This window comes from Hirundo rustica, chromosome 10 (assembly GCF_015227805.2).
Source record: "Hirundo rustica isolate bHirRus1 chromosome 10, bHirRus1.pri.v3, whole genome shotgun sequence".
NCBI lineage: Eukaryota > Metazoa > Chordata > Aves > Passeriformes > Hirundinidae > Hirundo > Hirundo rustica.
The window spans coordinates 15,077,649-15,105,596 of NC_053459.1; the positions used below are offsets into that span (position 1 = coordinate 15,077,649).

A 27,948-nucleotide genomic window follows, 5' to 3' on the forward strand; every position below is an offset into this window, starting at 1 on the left:
TCCCACAAATTTGTCCATGCTTAAAAGGACCTCCTGGAACTGAATCTTTGGTTTGTTTGCCCATTATTCTGGGAGGTGAAGTGGGATGTAGTTTCAGTGCCTGAGTTCAATACTTTCAGAACTAGACTGTGAAGATTTTTGATGAAAATCCTCTGCAAGCTTTAAAGGGAAAAATCCACAGTTTACCATCAAATCTTCTCCCCAGGACAAGGTTCCTCCCAGCAGTGCTCTCAGAATGCTCCCACTCATACTGGCACCAGATCAGTTGGACGCTGTGGGAGGCTCAGGGTGCTCTGGGGGCAGATCAGTGGCCAGCCTGTGCCTGGGGAAGGTGCCATTGGCTCAGTCAGCTGCTGGAAGGGAAGGCAGCCTGAAGGGTAGGGGATAGTTAAGCTGTTGGTACCCTAGAGTTATTGGCCACTGCTGGCTGTGAAGGATGCTGTATGTGTCTGAAGCTCTGGATTTCTTTGTCTTTTCATGCAGCCAATGCTAAGACATTCATGCACACTGAGGATACAGTGCAAAAATCATGTCCCAGGCTGCAGAGGACCAGTTTTGTTTCAGCTGCAGGGCCCTAAGGGTGTAGCATCTCCCATCAGTGGAGCTGGGAGAAGGGGCAGGAGCAAGTTTTTTGAGGTTTTGGTAGTGTGGGATGTAGCCAGCCTGCTCCTTCCCTCCCCATGGCAGCTCAGTGGGGACAGCAGCTGTGCTCGAAGCAGTTTGCTCACCCCGTGGTGACAGCAGCAGAGGCAGAGCTGGTGTGTGGAGATGGAGCACAGCTGCTTGCAGCGGGTGACAGATGGCAGAGCTCCTGCCACGGCCTCCTCAGGCCTCTTGGTGCCGATCCCAGAGCTGCTGCCTCAAAGCTGCGCTGGGGACAGGGTCAGGGAGGGGTGCAGGGAAGGACCCACGAGCTGGGGCAGGGTGACCTCTGAGCTGTCCTGTTCCCTCAGTGAGGGCAGCAGGGCAGGGAGGGGAGTCAGTGTTTCCAGTCCTGCTGCTGCTGCTGCTTTCAAACTGGTTTGGCCAAAGGAGCTGTGGGGGGTTGCAGACAATGGCTGCTCACATTTTCCAGCTGTCAGACACTTAATGACATTAACTCCCCAGCCTCCTGGGTTTTTTACTGAGTTATTTTTTTTTTCTCTCTCTCTGGCACAGCCAGCTGAAGCGCTTCCAGCAGCCTGATAGACCCAAGTCTTGGCCCCCATCAGTGCCCTTCCACTCTCAGGGACCCTCCTCTGCCCTCCAGCAGCAGAGGGGTTTCTTGCTCGTTGGAAGGAAAGTGCTGAACGTCTGAGGTGCAGTGGGGATCCCTGGTCTTTCCCTCCCCTGGAGGAGCTGTAAATGTGCATTAACTTGATGGATGTGTGGGAGGGAATTGTCCTCCCCCCGGAGAGCAAGGAAATAATTCATTTTGTGTATGGAAAAGGCATCTGTTCTCTGCACAGACTACTGAAAGCAGCAAAAGCCACGGGATCTGAGCATCCCAGAGGAGGGGAGGACACAGGGCCAACTCCATGGCCCTGCTCACATGCAGCCCCCAGTGTCTCTGCCTTTGACCCTTTGTGGTCCCTTCCTGCAGAGGCTGGCAGGTCCCCATGGCTCTGGGTCAGTCGCTGGGCTGCAGGGCCAGTGGAACCTTGGGCAGGGCAAGGTTTGAGCCTCACACCCTGCTGGTCTCCATCATTTTCTTGAGCTCTGTTGTGCCCATTTTGGGTCAGGGACAGCTGAGCTGGGAAGTTGCTAAGCCCTGCCGCAGCCCAGTTTTTTCAGTTATTTTTGTCAATTAACAGGCAATTTGCATTCAGCTTTTCCGGCGGGTAGGGGTGGTCAGGGCGAAGACACTCAGCACGCAGAAAAAGAAAAGGAAAAATACCTTTGAACTCTGTTCAGCTGCTTGAATTCTGGAGCTGAGGTGCATCACACCACTTCTAAACTGACCCTCTCCACCTAGCTTTGACTCCAGGAATACAGTTTGCCCTTGTTACAATATATGCATTATATATAAATGCATGCAGATCTGCAGACAGTTGGGCAGGCTGTCACAACATGCTGCTGCTGTGTGGGCATGCCTGTGTGTTTGGATGATAAGGGCTGTAATGCTTGAGGAAGCTCTGGCCTGAGAACATCCTGAAGATTTTCAGTGCCTTTATGCCCCACTGTGGGGTGTACCTGCTAGGAAAGCACTCTCATATGAATTCTGCTTCCCTCCTATCATGTGCTCTGGATTTTGCACAGGTTCTGCATGAAAAATAATTTAAAAAATACTCATTAGGTCATTTAGAAACACTCCAGAGAGTTTCAGTAAGTTGCTTCAATTATTCTTTGGTATTCCTGCTTTTTATTTTCTTTCTTTTTTTTATAATGCTACGGCAGTAGGTAGTCACAAAAAGTCAGTGCTTTAGTTTATTAATCCGTGTACAGGCATGTTAGCAAAGCCTTCCTGCTCCAGAGAGCCCAAACTCTGGCTGGGCTGTGGGGTGGTGGAGTGTGAGGGACCCAGCACGGGAGAGCCACGACACCAAAGTCTGGCAAGGTCTGAGCTGTCTTTCTGTGTAGCAGCAAGGAGATATCCTGCAGGTGTTGATTTAAGAGCTGAGAGCCTGTGGGTCAGACTCATGAACCAAAACTCATTATTGGAGTTAAATGTCAGCAAAAGCATCTTTGCTCCCCTTTGCGCTGAAGAAAGTGAACTTCCGTTGTTCTCAGAGGTAGCAAGTGAGGATGTTCTTCCCACAGCCATCAGAGTGGGCAGTGGGATCATCTGCCTCCTGTTTCCCAGGGGCTTGCTTTAGCCTGCAGGCACTTGCCAATTTACCAGCAGTGCAAAGGCAGGAGTGTGGGAGGATTCCCATGGGGTGGTGAGTAACCTCACAGACCTCCTGATGAGCAAAAGAAAAACTCAAGCATTAAGGGCACTTGAGGGCTGTCATTCCTGCAGACCTGGTATTATTCCAGTCCACTTCACCTGAGGCTTCTCCTTTTTGCACCATTTCATTTTCTGCTTCACTGCCAATGAAAGCAATATGCTATTTTGATATTATTAGCGTTAGAAAGCCTAATCAGCCCTTTTCTTTCCTTGACAATATCTGCCCTGCCCGCCTGAGAGCTGATCCACCCTGCCCGGGCCCGGCCAGTCACGCAGCAGGATTTCCCAAGGGCTGTGGCACAGCATCCTTCTCCCTTTCTTGATGTTTTTCCTATTTACTAGGCACAGAGGGCTGTGGGAAAGAGTCAGGCTGACTTTGTCATCCTCCTCGCTCTGAACTGACACATACTGAAGTCATTAACTTGGCTATCAAATCTCAGCCGTGGGCTGAAACTTGGCAAAGAAGGTTTTGGGGCAAAGTGTGTGTGAGAGGCAGGATATGGTGGATTTTCCTGTAGGAAGCTGCTTGGGTCAGGGACATAAGCAAGAGGGGTCATCAGCGCCATGCCTTCAGAGTTCTTCACAGAAATGTGATTTGTGGGCAGGGCACTCATCCTAGTTCAGATTTCTTTCACTGGTATTTGTGGGCTGTGGTTCATGCTCATCTGCTGTGCCTCTGACCCCTTCTTGTCAGCTAAACACATGGCTGAGTCTTGTTGGGGTCACTCATTACAGTGCTCAAAGTACAGTCATAGAAATATGGATTTCTCCCTGGGAAGCTTCAAAAGTGCCCTTCTCCCCATTTGCAGATTTGATATTACCATCCAAGAGAGCTGTGAGTTAAGATGTTGAGAAACAGGCAAACCTGGAGCATCTGTTTTTTGGGCCAGTTGTATTTTGGACTCCCCTTAGCATTAGGAGGTTTGCCATTGACTGTCATGGCTCTAAGTTTTGATGTTTTCCTGTACCTGTATGTGAGCTCAGAACCACCCAGCCTGTTGTGCAATAGTAGGGGAAGTGCTTGGGGCATGTGTTACCTCTTCTGATGTTCTACAGCAGAGGGCAGGCAGGGAAACCCACTCAGCAGCACTGAAGTATGGTGAGCCACCCATGCAGGGCATTGCCTGCTGTGTGCCAAACACGTGGACATGGACATCACTCCACTAGAGCAGGTGGTGAAGTGCTGGAAAGGGCATTTCCCTCTGGCAGAAGAAGGGCCAGAGCCCATCCGTGTGCCAGCGCAGCACCACCGTGCCCTGACACCTCTCATGCTTTGCTCACCCTGTTTCCCTGTTGGATGCAAGCAAGGAGAGCTGAGGAGGATTTTCTTTCATTTTGTTTCACCAGCTTTCTAATTTGAGTCTGCCTGTCACTTCCTTGCTCCAAAACTACTTACTTGGCAGGGTTGGGAGCGTGAGTCACGGCCGTGGCCCGGGATCCTGCCTCCCGCTTTGGCCAGCAGCACTGCAGCTGGGGCAGAGCAGATCTGCTTGTTGCAGGGCATGCAGGCACTGACCTGGAGCAGGGGAGAGGGTGAATTACTAGGTTAATGAGCAAAAGCACTTACTCTGATGTCTGAGCCCAGACAGTTTTCTAATGTGTTGCTTTCGAAGGAGAGGGTTGTGTGCACCCACTTGGTAACTTCAGCAAACTTCTCCCAAAGGCAGGATCACTCTCAAAAGAAAAAGCCAGTGGGAGATGCATCTGTCTCTAATATCATGGGCTGGGAAATGAAACTGGATTCTAAAAGGAGATATTACTTAGAGATGAATTGGCTTTGCAGAAATTGTGCTGAATAGGGGTAGCCTTTCTACCAGGATTGTAGGGAACATGGGGTTTGTTCTCTCTGCTGGTATCTGACTATGTGACTTGTGCTGGAAGAAGAAACACAGTTCCAGTTGGCAGCACAGTGAAATACAGGGTTTCCTGGAGATAACCCTCCTGGTTTCCATAATGGCAGGACCATTGAGCCAGTCCTCAAGGATTCATCTCTTGCACCCCACTGCTAAAGAAAGCAGAGAAATTGAATATGCAGACCCTTAGAAAAACTGCCTGGCAGTTTTGTTGGTGAAAATGCCAGTGCTGCCTTCTAATAAGAAAGACAGAGAGGGAGGGAGGGAGCAATGTTTTGTTTCTGGTGATAATGTTAAAAGCAAACAAAAAGCCCTCTTAGAGATAAAGGAGACTCTCGGAAGTGCCGTAGCCTGCTTGAGATGTGCAGAACTTTGTCCACAGCCTTGAGGACTTCCAGGCCAGCTTCAAGCATCGTGTGTTGGCCAGACGACAATGAGCCCTTTGAGCACACTTTGGGTCAGAGTACTGTTTTCCTGGAGGGGGAAAGGGAAGGGAGGTTGGTACTTTGGTCTTGTATCAGCAGCTGTCTGTGGTGAGCCGCGGATGATTTCAGTGGATGGCAGGGCTGGCTGCGGCTTCTCCGTGCAGGGCTGGTTCCTGAGGCACTGAATCTGCAGCAGACCCACTGCTGCAGAACCACTGCTGTGCAAGACTTGAAGTGCCTCTGCCCTAGCTCTGTGGTTCCAAAAAGAGCTTTTAAACTAACGTGGGAGTCTGTGAAATTACCCTGCTGCGATGTGTCAGCTGTTGACACAGCAACATGACAGTATGTCATCACTTATTTCCTGCTTGAGGGATCATAAAGCCTTTTTGCATGGTTTGGTACCATCTGTTTTCCAAAAGAGAAACTTTATTGTATCTCTCTTGCCCTCATTGTCCGCCTGTTCCAGACTTGGCCTCTGGTGCTTTCCTGAACCTTGCTCATGAGCTGTCTGGGGTGAGGTGAGAGGAGGAGTTACCCACCTTCTGGTACATGTTTGGGGCTGCACTGGCCCTGCTCTAAGCCATCTCTTCAGGCTGCTGTCATCTGCTGACAAAGAGGACTGTTCTGTGCAGTTTATGGGTACCTAAGTCTGAGCTCTTTGCCTGAACAGCTTGGGACCAGAAATGCCAGCAGGCCAGCTGACGTGTTGAGAATGAGACAAAAACTGTGATATGGTACCTGAGAAACAGCAATTGCTTTGCAGCCCTGGTTTGAGCATCCAGGCATGGTGGGCAACCCTTTCTTTTAAAAATCCCTGCACTGACATATCAGTTTCTTTAAGCTTTCTCTTTTCTGTTCCATGGAAAACTGGACTTGGTACCAATGAGAGAGAGTCCAGTTTGGTTCTGCTGCTTCGGGCCAGGAAAAAGTTAGTGACATGAGGTCTACTAGATGGCAGAGTTCCTCTGCCTTCATCCATGTCATGTGCTGCCATTTGAGCTGCTTGCAGGTTTTATTTTCTAAATTAATTAATAACAAATTATTTTTAAGGGTTCCTGAGTTTCCTGATTGAGTTTTCAACAAAATGGAAATATTTGCAGAAAGCAAAAGAGTGAATCAACATCTGGCAACTTCCTCAGCCACTATATTTTTTGTCCTTTCTTGTGGATAAATGCAAAAAAAAAAGTTTAAGTGAGGTCTTTGTGCACATAAAACCCTCACTGTCCAAGCATGATTGATTAGGGACGCTTGCTGTTTTCCTAATTGTCTTTCTTAATCTTGGCATCATCCACATTTTCCGTCTTTGCTATTTCCACTGGAGATGAAATGTTTCTTTGCGGAGGGGCAGGAGACACCCACCCACCCACGTCACAGGCTCCTCACACAAATGGCTCAGTGTTCCCTGCAATCACGGGGGGAGCAGGAAGCCAGCCCCTGGCCACAGCTCAGGGCAGCAAAGCCATAGAGAGCCTGACCCTATTTGACTTCTCTTTTCTAGATCTTGGTCTCTATAAACAGCTTTTTATGGTATTTGCCTTTCAAAGAGGAACCAGGGTGTGGATGGGAACAGTGACAAAGAGCCACTTATAAGGACTGAGTGAGCTCTTACAGGAGTCCACTGCATAATTTTCAGATCAACAGAAAAATCCTGCAATATCTTAAGCCCTGACATCATCTGAGGTATTTAGTCTCTGCTGAGGCTGTCATTCATCCTCCCAGCAGTCAGGGCCGAAAGGTTTGTGCTCCTGTTACAGGGAAACTGAGTCATGGAGGTGCACAGTGCCTGGCAGAAGAATTACCAGTAAATCAGAACCAGAGCCAGCAATTGAAAGCAGAACCCCAGTGCTTGGAAAACACTGGCTTCTCACAGGAGCATGACTTCAGCTGTGTCCTCAGCAAGGGCAGACAGCTCTCATTTTTTGCATAGTTGAGCCCAGCTCTGCCCTGGACAGCAGGTACTGTCTCTCAGGGTGCCAGGGTGACGTCAGTGCTGGGGCTGCAGCAGGGACACAGAGCGTGCCAGTGCTGTGAGTGATAGCAGCCTGTGCTCACGGGGGTCCCCACAGCATCCCTGTGGGACACACCACTCCTGGATATCCTGCTGCATTCCCCTCCAGCTCCCCACGGGCTCTGGATCATCCTGCAGCAGGGCAGGGCTCCCTCTGCAGAGAGCTGCCGTCCTTCCCTGGAGCTGCACCAAGCAGCTGCTTTCTCCATCTCAGGCAGGCAGAGCAACGCAAGCAGTGATGGAATAAACACCTGTGTTGTGCCTCAAGTGACACGTGCATCTTTTAGGATGCTGCTTCCTGGCACGGGTTGAGAATTGAGAAACTGAGGAGCTGGTGTGACCAGTGAAGGTCATCCGTGCTTTTCAGCCCTTGATGTGAAGAAGGTTGGGGAGGAGTGTGTCCATACAGGGTTTCCAGCAAGCAGGGCCACAGAGATGTCAGAAGATGGAGCTTAACACTTTATGTGATTAACTTCATCCAGGCTGTGTCTTGCATCCCACCTGGCTCTATCCACGTGTGCCCCCAGTACAGGAATGTGTGCAGACCAGTGCCAAGTCCATGGAAATGCTCTTGCCCAGGGTACTGCTCTGTGTCTTATTTCCAGCTTGTGGCTGTGAGGAAGAAGGGTGAAGGTACACACCTGTAGGAGAGCACCCAGAGTCAGAAATGTGGCATGTGCCACTGATCTGCCCTTTGCAGAGGGCATGGACAGACATTAGCCCACTTCCCCTTGGGTCACTCACTCCTTTGGCCACGTGTGAACTGGTCAAACTGGGAGCTGACACATCCCACCCATGCCATTCTGCTAATTCTTGTAAACGGAAAAGTGTATCTCTGCAGGGTCTTTACCAAGCCAGGATAATAGGATTAGTGAGAAGGCCTGGAAGCCTCAGTCAGTGGAAGCGCAAGCCCTTAGCTCAAGTCTCCCTGCCTTTGTTCTCCAAGCAGGTTTGCCGTAGGTCTCTCCCATTGGATGTGGATGTTTGGCAGCCCTCCAGGATGGGCAGCAGCTCCTGGGCAGCTCACAGGGTAAAAATGATGCTGCTGCAGCAGCAGATCTTGTGATTTGGTGCTAATGGCTCTATAACTCCATTACTGTGCATTTGTAGGGGGGTTTTTTATATACTAATTAACCAACAGTTTGATTTGATGGCGATACTCTGGGCTCTATTACAAGTGGGCAATTGTAACTCAACATCCCGGTGGGCCCCATGGTACAAAGGAGGGGTTTGAAAGCACTGCTCAGTGTGCAGCACATTTGGCAAAGACTCCTTCATCCCACCCCTGGATGGAGCGTCCTGATAACGGGATGGAGCTGCAGGGCTTGTGTCACTGCTTCGGGGAATGGCATTAGGAGCCAGCAGCCCCGAGGTCTGGTTCTGATTTGCTGTGAGACATCAGACTCCTTACCTGCAGTTCAGGGAAAATGATACCTCTTTGCAGGGGCCTCGCAGGGTTCAGCTAGGATTAATAAGGGAGGGAGGGGAGATGAAATATCTGTGGCATTTTGTTGTTACTATTAATGATGTAGAGTGAAGCCAGGACGTCTCTGTGAATGATCACTGCATTTCCCTCTTGAGATCTGGCTGTGCTTTTTCCCTCCCCTACCCTCTACTAATCAGAACAAAGTTAAACTTTGTAGTAGAAGGGCTCAGAAACCAGCATTTCTCAGTGTCTGAAGGAAAAGCGGCACGTTTCCTGGTGTAATTAGGTCCAGGCTCTCAGGAAATGAAGGCTGTCTAGCTGATAAGTGTCTAGTAATGATTACCAAGCCAAGGCTGGGGAAAGCAAGCAAAGTGTTTTCATTTCAGAAGCAGCAAATCCAGCTGAGACTTGTGGTGTGTGTCACGTATGGAGGCAATTGTCCAAGTGGTATGTGGCCTTGCTCGCTGGAGCACGAGCCAGATCTGCCCTGGTGTAACTCCACAGGAGCCTCTGGAGCTGCACCAAGGGCCTGAGGAATTGCTGGCATTGAGAGCAGAGCACACGTCTCCATACTGTGCCCCTGGGCTGTCAGAGGTGTCATTCTGGGGACTGGTGTTACTCTGCTCTCAAAGCCAGCAATTCCTCCCTCAAATTAGTAACAGTGCTCATCAAAGCTTGGGGAGCTGGAGGAGGGTAGGAGGCACATTTGCAAGGGTAGAATTACATCCTCTCCAAATGGAATACACGTTTCCTCGGTGGTGCTGGGTAAACTGAACGTGGCAATGCATGAGGGTGGGTTCTTCAGCGTGCTTTTGTTCTGTGTGTCAACCCTTATGAAAGGAAACCTCTCCCTCAGAAATGTCAGGGTCAGATTTTGCAGCGAACGTGTCTGGAGGTTGCTCTGCTGTGAAGTCAACAGAGTCCATCCCATGTCAGCATACTCATCTTGTCAACAACCCTTGAGACCTGACATGCTCTTAGTGTTTCGGATGAGAAGGTGGCCCCTTCCCCTGCCCTGTTTTGTGTCCCATCAATTCAGAAGATGCATTTTGGTGGGAAACCCTATCCCTGTTTTATTCAGATGGGTTTGAGTTTCACGAACATTGAGCACTGGAGGAACCTGAGGAGTTTTGCAGAGCTGCTGCAATGCCTCTTGCCTTCCAGATGAGCCAACGTGTACTTTGCAGTTCCACCTTTTCTGAAAACTCTAACCTAGCCTGGTGGTAGGGCTTCCTCAACCACATGTGTACTCTGGTGAAAATAATATACTGATGTCTTAAAATCTCCCAAATCCCTTATTTATTGCAGCCTGTATAAATGAGTAACAGAAAGGATTATGCAACTCCCAGGAGGACAGGTCCCTCAGTGGCTTTTAAGCACGGTGGTCCAGAGGCAAATCCTGGTTCAGGAAGCCTGAAGCTGCTGTATACTGCTGACAATGCCCTGTGTGTGAGGGTCACTGTGCACCCGCAGTGTCCTTATGCCTTGCCCACAGGTGTCCACCCCTGGCCACTGCTGGGGGAAGATTCCTGGGATATTTGAATCTTTGGACTGAGCTCGGCAGCCCATACAGGTGGTGTTCCTGGCAAGACCTCTCCTTTGTTTTTCAGACCAACCAAGATTAAATTGCAGAACTATGGATATATTTTCACTTCTTCCTTGTACTCTCTCCCTTCCTCTGCGAACTTTGTTTCTGGTGCAGTGCCTTCATGCTGGCTCAGGAGTGGTGAATCAGCACGGAAATTTCTCTTCAAATATGTCAGTTTTCTTCAAACCCACCTAAGGCATTAGCTGAGTTTGCTTCCCCTTGGTGTCCGTCAGTTCTCCTTGTGGTAAGCAAAGCCCACCCCCATTCTGTAGATCTTCTGCAGACTTTGCAAAATGCTTGACTTGGAATCTGATGGTTTATTTAATCAGACCTGCAGTGCCTTAATGTCCATCACCACCATGATAGTTTCCATGAATTCAGCAGCTGTCAGTCATTATTTGCTGGTTTATGACTTGAACCCTGGAAAAGGTGCTCAAGAAATATTGTGTCTGGAGAAAGTGTGAATTAAAACCATTTCCTTGAAGACTGTCAAGGGGTTTGGGTGAGGGAAAGATGCATAGATATGCTGTGAGTCTTTCTTGTTGAAATTTATGGTTTGTTTGCTTCTCCCTTTGCTGCCCCATGACAGATCAGGGCAGGGAGAGATAACCTCTTCCTCAGATAGCACAGTCCTGTTTGCAGCCCACCCTCAGGGCTCTGCACTCTACTTTTCAGACTAAAGCTCTGGTGCTGATACCATAAACTGACCATGGTCACTGTCCAAGTCAGTCAGCCCCTCCTCAGGAGAAGACCTTTTCTATTGCCCAAGGGAAAGGTAGTGGGGCAGCCCTCAGGCTGGCACAGGCCTTTAGCCTGTTGACAAAATTCCATTTACAGCATAAAAGGGCTGCAAAAAACAAGTATCATTTATGACCAGGTCACTCTGGCTTCCTGGCTCCGGGGTGGTGGTGGAAAACCATGTGTCTTCTGAGAAGGGCGTATTCTAGGACACACGTAGCTCCTTGGATGTTGTTAAGTAGCAGCAGACAAGCATTTGCATCTGCACAGGAAACTTTGGCTCCCAAAGGGCATTCAACAGCTCATCATGTCTGACGCTTCTGAGAGGTGCTGAGCCGTTGCTAAACCGTAGAAAGGGAGGAAAGTTTCTGCTGTAAGAATTTTTCTGCTTGTCTCAGATTTTTCTGTTGTGTTTTACTTAAGTGTTTTAGTAATTACTTCCATAGAGATACCAGTGTGGAGACAGCTGGGTTAAGGAGTCTGACCCAGTTATCAATCAGTGCATTGGTTAGCTGCAATGTTCAGGGAGACAGGATGCTGGTGAAAATTCACATCTAAACTGCAAAGCTGCTTTTAACTTCCTGCCAAGTTGGTTTTGTTCTAGTTTTCCCCTAAAAGCATGAGACCCTCCTCCCCTGACAGCAAAGGCGTCCCTCCCTCCTTGCCAGGGTGTTCAGTGAGATTCCCCTTTCTTCTCCCAGGTACTTCCATGACTCTGGGGACCGCCTGCTTCTCAGTTATCAGTCATTGTATCAGATGAAAGCACATTATTTGTCTAACAGGTAGTGGCCTACAGGAGTGCTGGTGGTCCCTGGGGTGGGGATAGTCACATCCTGCGCGCTCCCAGCTGCTCGATTTCATTAGCTTAAAATGCTTGGGCTAATCTTTGATACTTTTCCAGGTGAGCAACAACTCAGGCCGCCACAGGGGTGTTATAACAACAGGAAGAACGACATGCAAGAAAAAATTCTGCTGTGGAAAGCCTGGCTAGTTTCATACTGTCCACCTTTTAGTATCAAGAAATGCTTGTTGCCATTAGTGTGTGAGTGTATTGCTTCTCCCATGCTGCTCATCTCCAAGGGCACTGGTTAATTGTCTGGCCAAGGAAAACTCTGGGGTGTAGGAGCTTCATGGGTAACCATCTGCACAGATTCCTGAGGGCTGAATACATCCCAGCTTTTCCTCATTGAAAATACTGTTTCACGCACAACTTAGCTGCTCTCAGAGTTTGTTAGGCAGAACTGGGTGTCTACACAGGACAAAATGTGGCTGAGAGTGTATTTCACAATCAATCAGATCGAAGGTTCAGTAAACACAAACACATTTCCCACTGCTTGCTCTGCAGATGGATCCTGCAATGCTTCAGTGTGTTGGAGATTTATATGGGAAGGGTCTCCCACTGGGAAGTGGTTTTGCTGTGAATTAATGCCCTGCTCCTTGTGCAGGATTTGTTACACAAGTGTGCACTGAAGCATGTAATGCACAGCCAGAAACGTGTGGAAATCTTCATTCTTACATGCCTGAGAACAGTTCAAGAAGAGCGTGTCAGAGAGGGAAGGAAGGGAGAATGTAAGGGTCAATCTAATTTGCTTTCTCAATACCAAGTGGCCCTTTCAGACAGGTTTATCCAGTCAGTCTGCTCAGCATGGACTCATGCACACATAAAATAATGCCAGAATGGCTCAAGTGAGAGATTCATTAAAAAATATGATTTCTGTCTTCATGAATTAAAAGAATTTTTTTCCATGAAGAATATTGAAGTGCTATTTGGTTTTAGATTTTCAGGTATCTCCCACTTCCTGGAGACTAATTCATTGTCTAGTCCACCCATTTGACCACGTACCTACCAATCCACATACGTTTGTGTCCTGAAAATTGATTGTTGGAATGCCAAAAAACCCCAAGCTGTTTCTAAATTTCCTTTCTCATAAGAGATTTTCTCTGTGCCAATTCTGCAAATTTGTTCTGTTTTGGATTTGGGTCTACCAGAGTGATTGGTAGGCAGCAGCACACAAGATGGGGTGGTCTAAGAGGAACTGTCCAAAGCAGACTGGAGGTTGTCTTCATTTTGAAAATGAAAAAACCTCTGAAAAGATACATGTGAGCCTCCAGGAATGCATCATTATTGTTCCCCATCACAGCAGTAGCAGGGATAGGAGGCAGCCTTGTTTATCTCGAGTTGGAAGACAAGAAACTAATAAAAGGTTTGGAGGGCAGGGGATGGTGTGGTACTGAATTTAGAGATGGCCTCATGCCTTTGGCTCTTGATACCTATTCCCTGCACTTGATTAAGGTCCTTTCCTGCTGTGTGCTTGCCTTGCTGTGCTGGCTTGAAGGCGAAACCAGCGGGAGACTCCAAGTCAGAAAAAACAATTTAGTAGGAGAGAAAAAAAGTAAAATAAAATAAAATAGAACACATGCAGTGGTACAAAAGATCACTGTCAGAGTCAGAACACAACCTGAAACCATGGTGGTAGCAGTCCAGATGAAGTGGTCTTGTTGAAGCAGTGCTCCTGCAGAAAGGTCTGGTAGCTCTTGTCCTCTGGGAATCCAGTGGGTAAGGCTCCCTGTGCTGTCCCAAATCCCAGATTATATCCAGGTGGGAATGCTTGGCTCCTCCCCCTGGGCGGAGCATCTCACAATGGGCTGATATCATTTTATCAGTTTTGTAATGATTTTGTAATGATTGATTGCCCATTAAACAGAGATAGCTCCTGGAGGGAGTTATCTATGAGTCATGCAGCAGGGCATTGATGGGCCATGAACAGAAGATGGTCTGGAGGGAGGGGGCAAGCGAAACAGTGCACAACTTAGTTTCAACATTTCATGTAGATGGTGATAGAATACATACTTTGGGCACATTTTACATTATAACCTAGGACACTTGCTTTCTGATTTTGGTGGTTCTGTGGGGCCAGTTGGTGCCATAGTGGGCTGCAAACAGCTCAAGCATCATTATGCAGATGTGTGACCCATCAGCAGAGGGAAAAATTCCTGGTTAATTTCTCTGGCGAATTTCTTCCTTCTTATTTGCAATAATAGTTGAGACAAGGTCACATGCTATTTATAGCCATCTCACTGCTCCTTGCTCCTACTCGCCTGGGCAGTAAGCTCTGCACAGACACAACGAGATTAATCCTTCATGACACTGAACCTTTTATTTCCCTTGTTGTGCTTGCAGGCTCCAGAGCCTCCTTCCTCTGTAGACCCCAGTGCACTAAGCCTTCAATACAACACATCAGCAGTGGAGCTGTGGAAAAGTTTAGAAAACCATTATCTGTTCAGCAAACCAGGGATTGTCTGCAAGGCTGGAGACTTTGTTTTCTAGGTTAGCTGAATGGTTTGAAATTTTTCATCACAAGCTCCATGCCAAGTTCATACGCTCTGCAATTAACTGAGGTTATGGGCAAGTAGGTCCAGTCCTGGCACAGCAGGAAATGCTCAGGGATCTGACATATTTTCCAGTACATAAACATTCCCCTTAAAGTAAGAAAATTTAATTGAAACTATATTTTATCTGATGAAGGGACCTTAATGTAGAAGCAGGTTGGGTGGATTAGGACAGTCTGACACAGAATGCATCACAGCTGCCAATATCTGATATTAAGTTCAGTGCAATGGGAATTCATTATGAAAAACAGTCAGAGGTCTTGGCTATATCCTACCTGTGACCTCTCATCTCAGGCAGTCAGAATCTGTATTGCTTTGGCTACATTCTCTCTAGAATCCTCTGACTTTTGCACCTCTTTCATCCTTCTTTTTGCCGTGAAAAGCTCAGGGTGAGCTGGGAGCAGCTGAATACCTGTAGTTGCTCTGACTACAGCTGCTTCCCCACTTAAGGTGCAGTGTGTCAGTGTTCAGCACAAGCAGAGGGGTGGTGGGAGGGCAGCCCTGGCTGCATGAGGTGACTGTAAAGCTGTGCAGTGCTTGTCTCACAGACCTGGCACCCCGCCTGTTCCGCTTCCTTATCCCCACTGCCAAGCTCCAGAGAGCAAACTTAAAGGACTGCAAGTTTTGGGTCGTTGTAGCTGAAGCCATGGTGCTGCTGTGAGGCCTTTTCCCTAGGGAAGGGAACAGCAGTTTGTGTGCTGAGCATCTGGCACGAGAGGGGCTTGCAGCAGGTTAGACATGTTTCAGTGTGACAGCTTGTTCCTTAAGCCCAGCAGGTTGGTGACTCTGGCATCACAGGTACAAATCAGGTTGCTCAGCATGGAGTTTGCTGGCTTAAACATCTTGGACAGGTACCAGGACGACAGTGCATAGTAAGGGTCTGTTAGCATTGTGTTATGTCACCATGCAGCCTGTGAAGGCTCCATAAAGGGTTTTGTCAATGGTTATCAGTGAGGATTGGGTTCAGTTGTCTAGTGATGATCACGATGCTCACTCACGGTCCTTTCTCCAGCCTGTATTTGTTCCTGCACAATGCTCCAGTTACAGCAGCCTTCCTAGTCCAAGCCACCCCTGCAGGCTGGAAGCCACAATCCCACTGAAGGCCAGGCCAGCACTGTCCCAGATGGGAGTGAAACTGAGCATTTGCAGTTTGCTGAAATCCTTTCATCTGAGGTTCTGCTGCTTAAATTGGTTTTTTTTTCCTATTTTTCTGTGAAATTAACCACTCCTGAATGTCATTAAGGAAAATAAACATCTTCCAGCATCAGGACCCAGCAGCACTTAACGTGTTATGTTTTCCCCTTCTCGGCTCTAGATGTTGGCATGTTAAGATGAAAATGGACAGGGCAGGGTGTTCTCAGTGCTGATGCTCCGATTTCTTGTGTCTTCTCTGGCTGAAATACACAGGGTTTGGTGCAAAGCTGCAGCAATGGTCCAGCGATCTCATTCCAGTGGGATGAGCAAGCAGACCTTAGAGCACATACTGAGGCTGTGAGTCTACATTTGTCATTTTTTCCTTGCTGATTTTCATTCAGCAGTTGTTGTACAAAGATCAAAATCTCCTTGTGTTATGTGCTTGCACATGCTTGTTGCCCCCAAGTTGCTTGCCATCCAAATAAACAAAATTACTACTCTGTGGGAGAAATGCTATTATTTTATTGTTATTAGTTAAAAACAATGGAAAATCAGGCACAAAGAAAACTTTTTTTTTTTTTTTTTTCCCCAATGGCTGCACAGTGAGATTGTGACAGGGCCAGGAACTGAGTCCAGGTGTCCTGAGTCCCAGCCCAGACCTTTAAGCACCAAAATATCCTGCTCCTTGTGAATTCAGAATGTTTTGGCAAAAGTTTCCCCAGAGTGTTTCATAACTAATGTCAGAGCTAGACTCTGAACGTGTCTTACCAGTTAGGAATTTTGCTTTTATATACACTCACCCACTTAAAAGCTCCCCCAAACTTAGCAGCTGTTGGCTTCTTCGTGTTACTTGAATATTTCTAAGGCAAATATGGAACATGATAAATTGAAAAGTGTTGAGTTGAAATGTTCTGCTCCGAGTCCACTTAGCAAACTCCAAAGGTCATTTCTGCTGTGTAGAGCCAGCAGGACTAGACACAGTGTGAGCCTTGTTTGAAAGGGATTTTCTGTTGTCTAGAAATGAGGCTCGACTTATTTCACAGAGGTGGATGGTATCCAGAACTAAGCCCATCCTGGGATCTCTGACAGTTTTTGACAGCTTCCTGAAAACGATCTAGAACTAAGGGGAAAAATTACATCCCGCAGCAGACTATTGCAGGCTGTGTCTTGAGGGACCGCTTCCCCTTCTAGAGGTCCTTAGTCCCATTTAAATGTGCACAGGCAGGGTGCTGTTTGTGAATAGAAATCTGTGATGTGGAAGAATGCAGTTCCCCCAGGCAGCTCAAATTGTGGCTTCTTAGGAGTCCTCAGGAGCAGGTCAGCAGCTCACATCTCTGAGAGACAAACCTCTTGTTCCATCTTGACTATAAATACCAGCTGCAGTGGCATTACAACAGACACTCAGCAGGACCTGGAAATTCCCTTTGTGAGATGCTCTGGTCAGTCCTTTATCCCACTTCCAGTAGTGTCCAGCTGCAGTGAACTTTTCCAGAGTGGGACTATGTTGAAATGGTCTGTTTCAAAATGGAATGTATGTCTCTGAATAGGAATGTCTCTTTAAAAAAAAAAAAAAAAAAAAAAAAAAAAAACAACTTCTTCTCTGAAGGGGTTTTGGGTTTTTTATGTGATGTCCTGGTTAAAAATTTCTTATAGTCATTTTTCATGCCTGCTGGAAAGCCAAGGGATTATTATGGAGAGTGGTGTCCTTTGGAAAACTCCAAATGAAAGACTGGAATAGATGTTGTTTTTGCAGTAAAATCTGGCTTCGCTGCACATATTGTCACTACAGAGATAATCCCAAAAAACTTCTGAAGTTTACACAAGGCAAATTTTTTGCATTTCTGTGGGCACTGCAGCGCAGCTGTGCTTTGCTGTGCAGACCTGGGGAGCGGGCTGGGATGCCGTGGCTTTCGACTTCCTTCTGGGGATATTCCTGTGTGCTTCTTGGGCTGGCTGTGCCCTGGATGGAGCCTGTCTGCCCTGCTGCAGGATGACAGGATGTGCAGCTCATGCTTCCCTGCTGGTCTCTGTTCTCATTCTGCTGGCAGGGTTTGTCTGCTGGGTGCCTGTGCAGGTGAGCTGCTCTACCACGTCACATGGATGTGCCTGAGCTTGCTGGCTCTGGTGCCTCAGGAGCAGCCTTGCAGCAGTGGCACAGGGCTTGGTGTGGGCTTTCCTGTCAAGGAGAACACTTGGACACAGCCTAGCCTGGGCTAGCGTTAGCCTGGCCCTGGCTGACAGGTTTGGGTCAGGCTGCTGGTGTATCCCAGGGCCCTGACTGCAGCTGCTGGTACTCAGTGGTGTTGGCTTTCTTTCAGAAGCAAGTATTTTGGTGATTTCTCTCTTGCTAGCTGGTGCAGAGGGTTCACCTGAACATCTGTTCTGCTCCTGATGCTCCCAGCAGTTGCCATGGATATGTTTAACACCAACAGTTCTGTTTGTTTATGAGGCTTTCTCCAGGGTGAAACTGATGTCTGGTCTCTGTTCTGAGTCCCTAAACCCAAAATAACTTGGTATATCAAAATAAATTTCTCTTTATACCTCTGCCACCAACAGCAGAGTCTGGCCTTTTGCAGCTATACACAGCTGAGCTTAATAAATGGTCCTCAGTCCAGCTCCATCTCCAAGCAGAAGCCCTCAGCCCGGACACAGCTTTCAAGGCTTATAGAGAGAGCAGTCTTTGCAGCTGCTTTCCCCTCCTCTCTCCATCCCATACCTCATGAGAGCGTCTTTCCACCTGGGACTGTGCAGGGGGTTGAAGTAGCTGAGTTAAGAAGTTCTGCTGGAAAACAGGCTGGATTCCATCACCAGCAGACCATGCTGCGGTGACTTGTCTGGCTCTCAGGAACTCCAGCTCTTTCCATTTCACTTACATGGGGCTTTCCTCTCAGTTCAGCTTTTTCCTTTAGCCTCTGCATTCGGGTTTTCATTGGTTATCCCATAATTTCCCAATCCAACGGTGTCAAAAGATTGTCGGAGGATGCAGCATAAGCTGCTGTGTTCACCTTCCTACATCACCAATCTCATTTGGTCTTTTTCACTTTGTTACAGCTGAACAAGCTGGAGGAGGCAGCAAATGCAGCTCACACCTTCTTCATGGCAAACCCCGAGCACATGGAGATACAGCAGGACCTCGAGAACTACAAGACCACGTCAGGGAAGGTCAGCTTGATTGACCGAGAGGCCAGGCAGCACATGGTGAGTCTGAGCTGAGGAGTGCCCAGCTTAAGTATCAGGAAGTCTGGAGAGGAGGGATTAGGAGGCCAAGAGAGATGAAGCTATGAATGGGGAAATTCTTACCAATACAGCAAAACAAACTCTCCCTTTCCGCATTTTCACTTTTTTTTTTTTTTTTTTTTTTAATATAATGCATAATCCAGGAGTGGCACTGAGGATTTCCTAAATATGGAGGAGTTCAGAAGAGGCACATTTATTAGGTTCCACTGGTCCAAAAATCCATCAATGGCTCTAACATGATTTGGTACAAGTGGTTATATCTGATAGGTATCTGGGGAGATTGTCCTGTCCCTGTCCCCTTGTCCCTTATTTTGAGAAGCATCTGCAGGCGGCAGGGCAGGATGCTGTGCTCCAGGCAGCGTAGCCTGCTCATGGTTTGTGTTCTGCCCACCTGTTCTGCAGGAGGACTACAGTGCTGGAGTGAGGCACTACGACAAGGAGGAGTACGAGCTGGCCATTGAATTCTTGGAGCGTGCCTTGAAAGGATATTACTCTGAGGATGAGGATTGCCAGATCATGTGCGAGGGACCGCAGAGATTTGAGGAGCACGAGTACTTGGATTACAAGGCTGGTCTCTACGAAGCTATTGCAGGTGAGATCTTTATGCACTTTTAGAGTTCTCACCCATGGCCCTGAAATGTTTTGAATTATTGAGTTTGGGTCTTTGGCTGGATTTGTTGAAGTGTCTTCCCTTCCATCTCTGCTGCTGGTGAGTAGCGCTGCAGGAGGCACCTGGAAGCACAAACTCAGGGGACAGTGAACTAGAACATCTCGTTTTGGTCCTGAACAGAAGCTGGGCTAGAAGAATTACATTTCCAGATGCATGGAGCATTTGCAGCTTTCTGTTAGAGCTGGAAGTTTAGGTGTTTTATCATAAACTGCTTCCGTTTCCCTGTACACAGTCTCGCACACCTCCCTGGAATCTAGACATTGTTGGCCTTTGTTTACGTTTTCTGTTTCTGAGAGCACATGAAGAGAGCTGCAGAGTTCTCTTGGCTGTACTCCAGGTGGCCAGGAAAGTTGCCAAAAAGTCTCGTAACATGGATTTTCTCCCCATCCAAAAGGATGGATTTGTCATTAGTGGAGGCCCACCTAATTACGATCTTGACTGAAATCTCTGGAGAGAATTGAACGTTGCTGTGTAATCTTCAGATTTGCATGTGTGGCTCTGAGCCAGAGAGGATTAAAACAGCTCATTCTCAGTAGAAATGAGATTACATTTAATTAGTCGTAAGGGAAGGAAGAGCAACAAATTAAGGTTTGTTTGGTGACAGAAATCTTATTTATCTGCTTATGGTCTTGGAGCTGCATCAAGCCCTGAAATCTTGTTTCTTGTGTGGAAAATACTTCCCTCAGATGCAGACTGCTTTTAGGGTTTGGATAATTCTGTTTGTGTCGAGACAGGAAATCTAATCGAAACAACCAAGAGGAGAAACCACCAGCATACCGGATGGGAAGCTGCCCTGGTGGGGTTTGTTTACCCATGCTGGAAATAAAAGTGTTGGAAGGGCTGACTTGGTACCAGTGTGGCTGTCAGCTGATCAGGCCTGCTTTTAGAGCCTCCACCAGGATGCACATCAAGAGAGCAGCCTTCAGTGGCAAAGCAGACCCAGCATCCTTCTCACTGAGAGCTGCTGCTCTTCCAGCAAAAGGACAAAACTGTTCCTGTGCTGAGCAAGTCGAGTGCAGCCTCAGTGTGCTGAGGTGTTTCTGTGCTGGCCCATCCTGAGCACAGACTCATGGTGTGGTGGTGCTCAGAGCAGGAGGGACAACAGTCCCTGCAAGTGCTGTGGCTTGGCCAGGTGCGCCTGGCCATAACAACCCCAAACCCCAGGACCATTCAGGCACCCAAAGAAACAGGGAGCTGAGGGAGGGAAATAAGATCTGTAATGCAACTGCTTTTCTGTAGGAAACTAGGTGGTTCCTTCCAGGACAGCATAATCTAAAGTTCACCCCTGGTTCAAGGCGCTCTGGCCCAGATGTTTTGGTAGGGAGTGGGAGCATGTAAATATACCAAGAAAAGAGAGTTTAGGTTTCTTCAAAACTCATTTCTCTTTTCCATCCCAAACTGATTTGCTGTGCTGCTGCTTAGAGCTGTAACACTCTCACCTTTTCCCCCGAGGGACAGATACATTTCCGTGAATTGATTGCAGTCTATAAGGCTTATTTCTAGGGCACTCTGACAGTACCAAGAAAAAGCAGTGCTTCTCAGTGATGGATTGATTATTTCAGCTCTAAGATGCTTAAACAGGTTTAAATTACAACAATATGATTTATGTCCTTTCCCTTCTTGCTTTTCTTAATGTAATACCTGGGATGTGTATGGTAAGTCAGATAACTCCTCAGACTGCCTGTCAAGAGCAAATGGGCACTGTTCTGACTTTCCACTTGGTTTCATTGCAAATTCCTCTGGCAGTTTTTGTGGCAGCTCTAAGAAATGCTTTGGTAGCTGAGCACATGGTTATTTTCAAGCCTGTGTTTGTTTCTTAAGGTTTTTAATAGTGCGCAGAGACAGAGCAAGCAAAGTAGATTCATAAGTACATTGCAGCAAAGGCTCCAAAATGGAATCAGATGTCAGTGTTGGCTTTGAAATTGTACGGCTGGTACAACGCCTATACTGTGGACTCCCACAATTAAGAAACTTTGTTAATGGCAGATGTTTACCAAGTGCTTGTGATTCCCTGGGAGATAGCTCATCTCTGAGAAGCAGCAAACACGGGGGTTTCTGCTGCCCAGATTTGCACCTCGCACCTTTCAGACTGTCCTTGCTTGGCTGAGCTGAGAATCTGCACCAGCCCCTCTTAGCTAAACCTCCCCGTGCCCTCAGAAGCTTTCTTGGTGTGGGAGAGGATTAAAGATGGGCTGAAGGAAGGGAGTCTGGAGCTGGATTTCTTGTGGCAGCAAATGTGGCCAGCTTGTCTTTGCATCTCTGCTTGCTTTGTGCCTCCTGGGGTTGAAGTGCTCCCTGCCACCTGCAGTCCCTGCTCCCCTGGGCAGAAGCAGCAGCTCCTGCCACACAAAAGAGGTGCTCAGGCTCCCTCTACAGTTGACAAAAGGAGGAAGGCGTTTCTTAGGGGGGGCAAAAATGTAACTGCAACTCTGTCAGATTGGCTTTGAGGAGCAGCCGGAGCTCATTCCCTCCCTGCACACTCACCTGCTAGCCCAAAGCGGAGTGAGCTGCACATCCTTCAGCTCAGGAGTTTTAACCTCTGTCTCTCCTTGTCTCGGCACCATCACCGTCCTTCTCAGCTCAGAGCACCTTCTCCCTCTTTTCCTGGCAGATCACTACATGCAGGTCCTGGCCTGCAAACACGACTGTGTCCGCGAGCTCGCCACGCGCTCGGGCCGGATCTCGCCCATCGAAAACTTCCTTCCCCTCCATTACGACTACTTGCAGTTTGCCTATTACAGAGGTAAAGCTCTTACACTGTTCCTCATAGCACCTGCTGAGCTCTGTTTTTGTACAAGTTCAAGTCGTTCCATGTGGGAGTGAGGCTGTTTCCCCCAATGTCCACACTACAGTGATGCAGAGGCGTGGGCTGAAAGAGAAGCAAAGGACGTTGGAAATTGTGTCTTCAAAAGTCAGGTTGACTGAAATAACAGTTAAGTAGTTTTATGAAGGTGTTTTAGGTCATCATTCAGGTTTTAAAAGCCCAACCTTTAGCTTAAGCATTACTATTCTCTAAATAAATCATGCTTTTCTGGGTCCTTTCATTTGCCTTTTGGTGTTAAAATCCTTGGGATTTATATGTTTCACATTTTCTGAAATGAACTGATACATTTTCTAAATTAATATATAGCAGATATATTGAGCTTATCCCAAGACGCCAATTTTTTGCCAATTACCAAATATTTAAGATTCACTGTAAAGTTGCAGGAGTTGGCAGCATGGCAAAATGTCAGGGGTTGGCTAAAAAATAATGCCAGCTGTGTGGTTCCGTGTGCTATTTTATTGTGTTCTGTTACATAAAAGAAAATAGAAACCTGCAGAAATCTGCTCTCTCAGGCTTTTGAGAGGCAGTTCGATTCCAGACAGGATCCACATCCTGCCCATCCAGCTGGATCCAGTTTGGATACCACCTGGTCTGTGCATGGTGGTAGAAAAGTCTTGTCTCTGTGCCTCATTTTCCTTGCTGGTGAAGTGGAGTGGTTAAGACAAAGTGGAATCAAAAGAGCCCTGTGAAGTGCTGGATTGTTGCTTCAGCTGAGGGAGCTCAGGTTGTGCTTCTCTCCCTGCAGAGTCCCTTCCTGGGCTCTGTGTGAGCCCCCTGTGCCCCCCCTGACCACTGTTGTGTTGCCCCCAGTTGGTGACTACGTGAAAGCCCTGGAGTGTGCCAAGTCCTACCTGCTCTTCCACCCGGATGATGAAGATGTCCTGGAGAATGCAGGTTATTACGAGGGTCTCTTGGAAGGGACAGTGGATCCAGCCACCATCAAACCCAGAAAGGTGAGAGTGAGTGACACCTGAGAGCTCTTGGTGGGAGGCTTTAACAAAAAAAAATCTTCTGGAAATAAAAGCAGCTTGGCAGCTTTTCCCTAGTGGGACCACTTTGAAAAGAGAAGTGGAAGTGCTGGGCTCGCTGGTGATGCTGAGGTGGTGATTTTCAGGGTGTTCAGAGTCACTGGTGTGGGGGAGAAGCTGGTGGGCAGGATCTGCTTTAAATGAGCACTTCAGCCTAGTAAAGCCTGAGCAGGGGCAGGGAGGGCAGTGAGCAGCAGTGTAAACCCTCCTCTTGCCCAGTGCTCCGGCGGAGATGCAGAGGAGGAACGCAGTGAACACCGAGCAAAGGGCAGCATCTCCACAGAGAGGGCTGAGGCATATTTCCCCAGGGGAGGCTGGGATCTCAGCATTACTCTCAAGTCTCTTAGCTTGGAGTAGCCTGTTCTGCAGGGAGTAGCTCTGCTATCACAGGGTTAGGCTGGAGTCAAAGAACGAAACGGTGTGTGTTCCATCACCCAGCAGGACAGGCTTCCTCTCCAGTCTGGGCAGCCTTTATCTGTGGCCCTGGGGCTGCTTTTCTCACCATACAGGAGTTCCTCCCAGCCCAGCCCAGCCCTCCTCATTCCCCTTGCTCCATAAGTGGAGTGTTGGCAGGAACCGTTTTGTCCATTCCTTTGGGAATTCCTTGACTTCCAGGCAAATCAAGGTGAATTTGGTTAAAGTACTCTAAAAATAAAAGCAAAATGATAAAAAGGAAAAATAAAGAAAAATTGTTTTCCCTCACAAAATGAATCTAGACAAAAAGCCTTGAAGTTGAGAAAAACATTTAATTGTTTACAGTGTTTTGAAGTTTTCTGTAAAAAAAAAAAGAATTGATTTTTGCTTTGCGCAATAGTTTTCTAGGAGAAATACCAGTGTTTCGTTTGCAGGTTTTTCATTCAAAATAAAGCCCTCTGATGGACAGTTCCCAGCTGGCTGTGCTTTGTGACCCCCATCCAAGCACTGTGAGCGCATCCCAGGGCCAGGCCATGGGCTCCGTGTGGGGAGCTGAGGCACAGCCCCGGCACTGCCCCACCAGCCTGACCTTGCCCCCATTCTGCAGCCTGGGTTTTTCTGGCCTGCCTTTTGCCCAGATATACTGAGGCTCTCCAAGGTGCTCAGGAGTTTCTGCCAGCTATGGACATGTGTTTTAGGGATTCAGGCTTCCTTAAATGAGCTGCTGAACACCTTCTGTCATGTGCTGAGTGGCTCAGCCTTGTGCCTGGGGCTGCTCCGAGCATCCCTCACCCCACAGCAGTCTGCAGCATTTCGTGGAAACCAAAGCCCTCTGAAGCAGAGGTGCATTGCCATTGTCTTGCAGATGACATGGCTGGGCTGGCCATGTGCAGCTGCTCCTGTTTTCCTTCTCTTTTCAGGAAGCCAGGACGCTGCTGCGGCGCCACAAGCTGGAGTCTCACCTGTTGCAGGTGGCTGCGGCCGGCCTGGGATACGCCTACACGGAGCCGGTAACGCCCGGGGGTGCTGTGGGCAGCACCTTTAGGAGCTCACAGCTGTAGGACCAGCTCCCCCCTGTCCCCCTCCTATAAATCCAGTCCTGTGTAGGTGATTCAGGAGCTGGGCCTTGGCCTGGTTTGTTCCTTACAGGAAAGCAGTGATGGCAAAGCGAAGGAGGCAGTCCTGGGGTGAAGGAGAGGCACGTACGGCCTCGTCCGGCTCTCTTGCCGTGGTGTCTGAGTCTCAGCCACTGCCGTGGTGATGGGGTGGGACAGGGGTGCCTGGGCAAGCCGGGCTTCCTAGGTACTCAGCACACTGGGCCAGTTTGGGTTCACGTTTTCAATCTGGTGACCTCAGGTCATTGCCCAGAGTTGTATGGGATGGAGCCAGAGAGGCTGGCTGATGTCCCTGGGAGTCAGGCAGAGAAGGTGATGCCCTGGCTTTGGCTGGAGCATTAAATTAAGAAGTTTGTCCTCTCTTTTCCCACAGAACTACTGGAACAGGTACGGCGTCCGCCAGGACGAGCACAGGTGAGCCACAGTCACCCCAGCTGAGCTGCAGCTCCACCATTCCCCACGTGGCATCAAGGGGATGTGCCCATGGTGGGGTCCCAGCCTGCCACTCAGGGGTACTGCCCATCCACCCAGCACACCATCATGGTTGAATTAGGGCTCTTTGCCCCTTACCATTGCAAACATTCCCACAAGGACCGTACTTTAGCTGACTGCCTCAAAACCAGCAACTCTAGAGGATTTGATTGATGAGGCGAGTGATGCTGGTCAGATTTGTTGATGTCTGTGCTTTGTTGGTGGAAACTGTTGCTCCCATTACCAGAAAAGCGATGTTTGCCACAGGACAGGGTCAAGACTTCAATTTGTGTGGTTGTGACATTTGTCCGAAGTACTGATTTCCTTGGGTTTTTTGTGTATTATCTTCCAAAGGGTGCAAAAGTGTAAGTCTCAGAACTTGTGGCCGAAGTCGTGATGTTCCCCTTCTCTTTTGCTCCTCAGTGTCCCATCAAGTATCAGCAGTGAGCCAGAGGATGGGCCCCGGCTGTCCCTGACAAAGAAACCCATGCCAAAGCCAGATCGAGAGCTGAAGGAGGGTAAGGCTAATGAAGATGTTTCAACAAAATTGGGATTTTTTTTCCTATTGCTAGAGACTACAGGCTGCAAAGACTGGCCAGTGAGCAGTGAGAGCCACTCCTGTTTAAGGGAGTTCAAGTTTTGTTTAAGTGACAGAGAAGTCTTCAGTGCTGCCATGGCATTTCTGGGTCTGTGGATCCTGCTCTTCCCTTGGACTTGTTTTTCCCACCTGCTGAGTAGAGAGCCCTGAGATGTGGAGCTGGGAGGCTGGGTCTTCCTCACCATGGGGAAAGCAAAGCAGCAAACAGTAGTCATTCCTCCAGGTGCTTTTAAGATCAATGTGTTCCCTGTTGCCCAGGCTGCAGAAGGATGGATGCTGGAAGCATCCTGTCCTGATGCTTTCCTAAATGTGCTGGATCACACCATACTAACAACCACTTCTCTTTGCAGGCTGGCTTACGATTTCGTGTCTTAGCTCACATGAAATCACTTGTTTATAAGCCTGTCAGCAGACATTTCAACTGATTTCAGCACATTTTCAGCAACCACAGAAAATACCATAACGTTTTCTACTAAAGACAGGATTTTTCCCCCTAACAATTTTGAAAAACAATATTGTAGCCAAGCACCAAAGCAGAGTCCTTGCTGCAAAACAACAGGGTCTCAAGCCAGGAGGAGTCTTGTGTCTCTAGTGAGCCAGCTCCACAGCAGCAGACAATTAAACCTCCCTCTAATGCAATGGGTGGTAGAGCTTTTTGGGGAATTTCACAGCTTTCCCCAGCCTAAGTTGTGTCCAGCTACTCAGTGTTGTGTTCAGAGTGTTGTTATCCCTTCTCTAGCTGTACATAAAATAGGCAAATAACACAGGAAGATACCAAAGATCTTGTTTAAGCCAAGAGCTGGTTGAATTATATTTGCTGGCCTGTTTGCTGTTTATAACCAAGTAATTTCAGAGTCCTTTCTGGTTTTATTTCTGTGCTCTTATTCTGGTTTACTTGTAGAATGTTTTTGTTCACAAAGAAAATTGAAACCATTCAAAAAGAAGCTGGGGTTTTTGTCCATCCAGCTGCTGCCTTTCTCTGTTGTCTTTTTCTTTCTCTCTTTCTACTTGGAAAAAGAAAAAACTGAAAGAGAAAAGTCTATTTTAATTTTGTACTCTTCCTCCCTTCCTCCTTTCTGCCAATTCCTTCACTCCCAAAAGCTCATAGAACTCCTCAGTTTCTTTGGGGTGTTTTTCACAGAGCACAGACACAGGAAACAGGTCTGTCTCTCTGCTGGTGCTTAGAGCAGGCAGAGGCAGGGAAAGCAGGTGGGAGCACAGTGTCAGTGTGGGACAAGGGTTCACTGTCCATGGCACAGAGCTGCCCCACTAATTCCCTGGGAGGAACAAGAAGAAATGTTGGGAGTGTTGAGTGATGCCTTCCACGTTCATCCCTCATGTGCCTGTCACTGAGGAAGGGCAACATCTGAGCGGGAAAACTCAGCCCTGTGTTGGAGCATGCCAGGAGCTTGGATTTGAGAATTCTGATCCAGCTGCATTTGCAGTAAGTGTGGTTATCAAGCAGCAAAATCAGCACAGTGAACACCAGAAATGTCCCATCCTTTCCATTTCCAAGAAACCTAACTCTTCAGAAATAAAGCTGTGGGCTAATGACAGGGCTTTGTGGGGCTTACGTGTCCTCCACAGGCCAAGGAGACCTGCCAAAAACACAGCTTTGACTCAATAGACAGGAAAAGTAAAAGTTACAAAAGCATTGTCACAGAGAAGTTTCCTTGTGCCACACGGTGAGAGGAACTCTGCAGCTCTGTTTCCTCTATTTCTGTCTGTGACAACAAATAACTTTCTTCACAGTTTAAATGTATTTAATTTTTCTTCTGGAGAAATATCTGGTTTAGGCTTTTGTTGTTATAATTTCTTTCCTCTTCTTTCTTTGAGGAGATGCATGCAAGAGGTTTCCAAATATGGTGGTTTAGGGGTCTTGCTCTATTTTTTATCAGTCAGACTTAATGGGGATGGATTGAAACCTCTTGTAAAAAGCTTGCAGGCAGAGGGAGGCATCTCCGAGGCTGGATGTGAGGGATGGCAACTCCTTTGCTTCAGTGGAGGAGGATTATCCTGAGAGTCCTCTGGCTCACCCACTCCTTCTTGGAGGAGAGCAATGCTTGCTGCAAGCTCAGCACCATGTGAGGTTTTCTCTGTGTACAGAAGACAAAAAACACTGATGACAGTTGCAGAGTGGCTTTTCATGCCAAGGCAGCA

At 48.0% G+C, this 27,948-nt stretch overlaps 1 protein-coding gene across 3 annotated transcripts in view; it reads left to right on the forward strand.

Annotated features, from left to right (window-relative positions):
• The window catches only part of P3H2 (prolyl 3-hydroxylase 2), a 98,703-nt gene that overhangs the window by 64,133 nt on the left and 6,622 nt on the right, over positions 1-27,948 (forward strand). For all 3 annotated transcript variants that reach the window (XM_040074630.2, XM_040074629.2, XM_058421983.1), the window contains 7 exons: positions 18,483-18,629; positions 19,071-19,260; positions 21,950-22,081; positions 22,973-23,115; positions 24,525-24,614; positions 25,093-25,133; positions 25,614-25,708. In XM_040074630.2, the coding sequence (XP_039930564.1) occupies positions 18,483-18,629; positions 19,071-19,260; positions 21,950-22,081; positions 22,973-23,115; positions 24,525-24,614; positions 25,093-25,133; positions 25,614-25,708 (838 nt within the window). The remainder of the gene's footprint in view (positions 1-18,482; positions 18,630-19,070; positions 19,261-21,949; positions 22,082-22,972; positions 23,116-24,524; positions 24,615-25,092; positions 25,134-25,613; positions 25,709-27,948) is intronic.